The following is a 4,749-nucleotide window of genomic DNA, read 5'->3' on the forward strand; positions in this document are numbered from 1 at the left end:
TTCTCCTTGTTCTCCTTGCTCAGATGTGTGATGTGGCTTTTGGCAGTGGGTTATTCAAGGAGCAATCAATGTAGATATTGGTGCTAACCCATCTGCGGAAGGTGGAGAAGAGGATGAGAGTGTCGATGATCAAGCTGTTAAAGTTGTTGATATTGTCGATACTTTTAGGCTTCAGGTGAGGAAAACATTTTTTATCTTATTAAGGAAAAGCAAAATCTTTCGGTTACTGGGATGTAAATAGTTTTGCTTTAGTATCTTTATTTACATATATTTTTGTTCAACTTTTTACAGGAGCAACCAGCTTTTGATAAGAAACAGTTTGTTACTTACATGAAGAGATACATCAAGTTGCTGACAGCCAAATTAGAGCCAGAACAGCAAGAACACTTCAAGAAGAACATTGAGGGAGCAACTAAGTTCCTCCTCTCAAAGCTTAGTGACCTTCAATTGTACGTTCTTCAATTATTTTGGATTATTTTACTCTTTCGGTTTTATAGTAAATTATACTTGCCACTTCTGAAATTAGATTATATAACTCAACACTTTCTTTGATTTGTAAAAGTATGCATTAATATCTTCTGAGATTCGGGTGATACTAACCTCTCGTGGTTAGGTTAAGTTACAGATAACCCTTTAAGTATCATGCAAATAAGTGTCAAATTCTACATATTGTAGAATTGGACACTAATTGCCAAGCTGAATTTACGGGTATTTTGTAATGGCACTTACCCTCGAGAGAGGTTAATAAAAGTTATTCATGCATTTTATCTGGTTTGAACTTACACCTTCTAACATCTCATTGATGCATAAATAATGCTAATTAATTGCGTATGAATGTTGCAGTTTTGTTGGGGAGAGCATGCACGATGATGGAAGCCTGGTGTTTGCATATTACAAAGAAGGTGCAACTGATCCAACTTTTCTCTACTTTGCCCATGGATTGAAGGAAATCAAGTGTTAAAGCACCTGGTTTCAAGGCTTTGTTTGGTTGCGGTCACATTAGTTATATGATGCTATGATATGCTATTTGAGCGGGGAAAACTACTCTTAATTTAGTCCTTTGTGTTTTTGGATTTTGGTATTTTGTTGTAATCGACATTGAGTTTATTGTTATAAGATTTGTTTTGAAGGTTGCTTTTTATATAGCTTTCCTTTTTGCCTTTGAGAGGAACATTTTATCGCATAATAATTAACCAAGCAATATGTTATTCAATTTTAGTTATATCCAGAAGGGTTAAAAGAGAAATCAATGCAAACTAGGGAACATTGAAAGGGTTGCCCATGCTCAAGAATGGCAATGGGGGAGGTCAGACGGGTATTTAAAGGGTTCATTCGTCCTCAACACTTTATGTACTGTCCCACCTTAGAATTAAATTGATTTATAGTTTTGTTTTTCTTTAGAAAAAAATTATAATATGAAGATATATAAATAGAAAGTTATCAGGTGTACCATTGACTTTTATGGAACAGCGCTGTTCCCAGTGTTACTGGATAGAAGTGTGTTTTCTGTGTTTTGCAAAGAATGAAATTACCGGAAAGGTGTGTTTTTTGTGTTTTGCAAAGAATGAAATTACCATTACACTCTAGATTTTTACTAAGGAAATAACGAGCTGGGTCAGCTGTGCCTGTTAGGGGAGAGAGCGTGTGGGTAAAATACCCAAAACTTCGAGAGAGCGTATACCCAAAACTTAGAGAGCGTGTGGGTAAAATATCCAAAACTAATCGTTACAAAATTTAGAGTTCTACTTTAAAATATTCAAAACACTTATTTCAATATACAATATAAGAATTTTAACTGTTACTTCTTAGTCAAAATCTCAATAAAAACTTGTCTCCTTCAGTTTCATCAAATTGTTAAAATAAGAATTTTTTTTAACAAATTTTTTAAATATTTAATATTTTTTGCTATTAACGTCAGGATAACAAATACTACAAGAATAAAAAATATTCTTTTTACAGAAGTTTCATTCTCACTTAATTATTTATTTTAACATAAAAAAGGTTAAAAGTTTCTATATCATTATTGTGCACACAAATAGCTAACACAAAAGAATATCGGCATAAATTCAATAAAATCATTATTACATAAACAATAACTTTTACTTCTAGCAAATTTTTACTACTCGAATTAATGCTCCAAAAATATCCAATCCATCTTGTCTAAAGGGAAATCCAATCAATCTGATGATTTTTTATGTGATTCGTTTGAGTTCACTTTTCTCCAACAATATATATCTGATACCAACCCAAGCACATCTAATATTTTCTCCAAAAATATTCCAAACAAATTCCAAGATAATGTACTTTTAGAAGACGGTGATATTCGTATGCTATTTGGTTAAATATAATTTGAGAGTAAAATTCGCAATAAATTGAAAACAGCAAACAAATGTCAAACATCAAATTTGCTGAACTAGCTTGATCCAAAATCAAGCTTATGCATAATAATTCAAGCTTGCCTTTTTCTTTGCTTGGACTTGGATGATACCTTCATTAAAGTCCTCGTGGTTCACCTACAATCCGGGAAAAAAAAGATCATGATTATTCCGACATCAATTAAGCATAAACATGGAATAAATTATTAGTCGGTCTTTAAAATTCAGCAGCAATTGTAGCAGCAAAACATAAAGAATTGCAATAATGATGACCCCAAAAAAAATAAAATAAAAACTGACTTGACAAAAATGACGACCCCTATTATACAAATAGATTAATCATGATGTTTGAATTATTTAAGTTGTTGCATAGTTTGAAGAAAACAAACCTCAGTAGCATCACGCCTTAGGGCTAACATTCCAGCCTCAACACAGACAGCCTTAAGTTGTGCTCCATTGAAATCATCTGTGGACCGAGCTAGTTCCTCAAAGTTTACATCCGGATGAACATTCATCTTCCTCGAATGGATCTAAATTAACAATGAGAGAATTCAGTAAATGCTGTTACAAAGAAAAGATTGTCCGCAGATAAGTTGGAAGACAACAAACCTGCAGAATTCTAGCTCTTGCTTCTTCAGTTGGGTGTGGAAATTCAATTTTACGATCTAGACGACCAGAACGCATAAGAGCTGGGTCAAGAATATCGGCCCGATTTGTGGCTGCTATCACCTGCAATTTAAAAGAATAAATGAGAATGACACTTAATCTACATCATAAATAAACATAAATCCTATAAGAATGATGGCAACTTCTAATCAAATTAATCACGATTCAAGGTGTTGCAATATAAACTACCGAACTAGGTTGCAAACATAGGTTTTAAGCAAATATAATTTATAAAATTATAGATTGTTACGCTTAACCCAGACACATCAAACAGCCTTCTTTCCCCTTCAAAAGCAACCTATTTAGCACAGATTCGCTAATGGTGCCGGCACGGATACGCCACTGACACGCGATGGATACGGCAAACGAGCGTATAGGTGACACGTCCTCTTGCAGTGCGGAACTTCCATGAAGCGGTCACGAATCTGAAGCGAGTCCGACCCGAGTTGGATGTTTTAACAAATATTTCTGCTGGGCTACGACTGATTTAGTGATTTCATGGCCCGATTTCCCCCCCCATTTTAATTTTGAAATCTTCCAAAAGAAATCGAAACCTAGATTTAAAAATAAAATAAATCAAAACCTAAACATTGTTAGTTGTTACTGTCTTCCTTCGGTGGCTCACTAGCTCAGCTGTTCTGTTGAGAATGATGCACTGCTATTGAAGAAGATACAAGGTTGAAGAAGTGAAGAACTACACACTGCGTGTACAGTGCGTTTCTCGTTTCTCTCTCTTATTCTTTTATTTGTTTTATTATTATTTTAATATATCAATGAAATTGAAAGGTCTCTGAGTAACTTTAATTCAATGTCTCTCTCTTTAATAATTGTAGAATTTTAAGACTTTTTTATGCAACTATATTTACTCTTATATTTAGAATATGATATTTTATTAATTTAATATATTATTTAAATTTTAATTCACAACGTATCGTAAACGTGTTGTATCCAAATTTTTTTAAAAAGAACATGTCAGCGTATCCGTGTCGTGTCATGTCTGTATCGAGTGTCATATCCGTGCTCAGCAACAACAACAACAACAATAATCACATAAATAGAGAAAAGATAAATATAGATAAGAATTCTAGACAAACCTTAATGCGATCGTCACTGCTAAAACCATCAAGCTGGTTGAGCAATTCTAACATTGTTCTTTGTACCTCCCTGTCTCCACTTACTTCACTGCAATTAGCCAAAGAAACATCAAGAGGTTACTAACCCATTATAGTTGAACCATGAACCAAGAAACGCTTATTTAACAATGGAGACAAAAAGAAAACTGCAAATGTATCTAAATCCTTCTTGCTAATACCTATCAAACCGCTTTGTACCAATTGCATCAATTTCATCTATAAATATAATGCATGGGGACTTCTCTTTTGCTAGTTGAAAAGCATCACGGACGAGTTTGGCTCCATCTCCAATAAACATCTGTACAAAAGATAAGGTTAGATAATCATGATAAGAACTAAGAACAGATACCCAAATATAAACTATGAACAGCATTCACAAAATCTAGAAGTAGAACAAGAAGTAAATAATCATCATATAATTAAAGCATTTACTTGTCATATTCAACATAGATCATATGTAAATTTTCAGCCAAAAAAGACTCGAGCATAATAAAAAAATCCAGTCCTAGTGTAGTAAAAAATCAGCTAGGTAAGCTAAAAAGACACTACTCATTCAAACAATGACGAATTTATTA

At 33.5% G+C, this 4,749-nt stretch overlaps 2 protein-coding genes across 2 annotated transcripts in view; one reads left to right on the forward strand and one right to left on the reverse strand.

The window, feature by feature from the left end:
• The window catches only part of LOC107617547 (translationally-controlled tumor protein homolog), a 2,947-nt gene extending 1,806 nt beyond the window's left edge, over window positions 1-1,141 (forward strand). Inside the window, exons 3-5 of the mRNA XM_021111684.1 lie at window positions 45-175; window positions 292-449; window positions 844-1,141. Of these exons, the coding sequence (XP_020967343.1) occupies window positions 45-175; window positions 292-449; window positions 844-961 (407 nt within the window). The 3' untranslated portion in view covers window positions 962-1,141. The remainder of the gene's footprint in view (window positions 1-44; window positions 176-291; window positions 450-843) is intronic.
• LOC107618335 (26S protease regulatory subunit 6A homolog) overlaps window positions 2,172-4,749 on the reverse strand; it is a 5,088-nt gene continuing 2,510 nt past the window's right edge. The window contains exons 6-10 of the mRNA XM_016320363.2: window positions 4,354-4,472; window positions 4,136-4,223; window positions 2,985-3,104; window positions 2,765-2,905; window positions 2,172-2,513 (exon numbers count right to left, since the gene is read on the reverse strand). Of these exons, the coding sequence (XP_016175849.1) occupies window positions 2,436-2,513; window positions 2,765-2,905; window positions 2,985-3,104; window positions 4,136-4,223; window positions 4,354-4,472 (546 nt within the window). The 3' untranslated portion in view covers window positions 2,172-2,435. The remainder of the gene's footprint in view (window positions 2,514-2,764; window positions 2,906-2,984; window positions 3,105-4,135; window positions 4,224-4,353; window positions 4,473-4,749) is intronic.

Source organism: Arachis ipaensis, chromosome B09 (assembly GCF_000816755.2).
Source record: "Arachis ipaensis cultivar K30076 chromosome B09, Araip1.1, whole genome shotgun sequence".
NCBI classification, from domain to species: domain Eukaryota; kingdom Viridiplantae; phylum Streptophyta; class Magnoliopsida; order Fabales; family Fabaceae; genus Arachis; species Arachis ipaensis.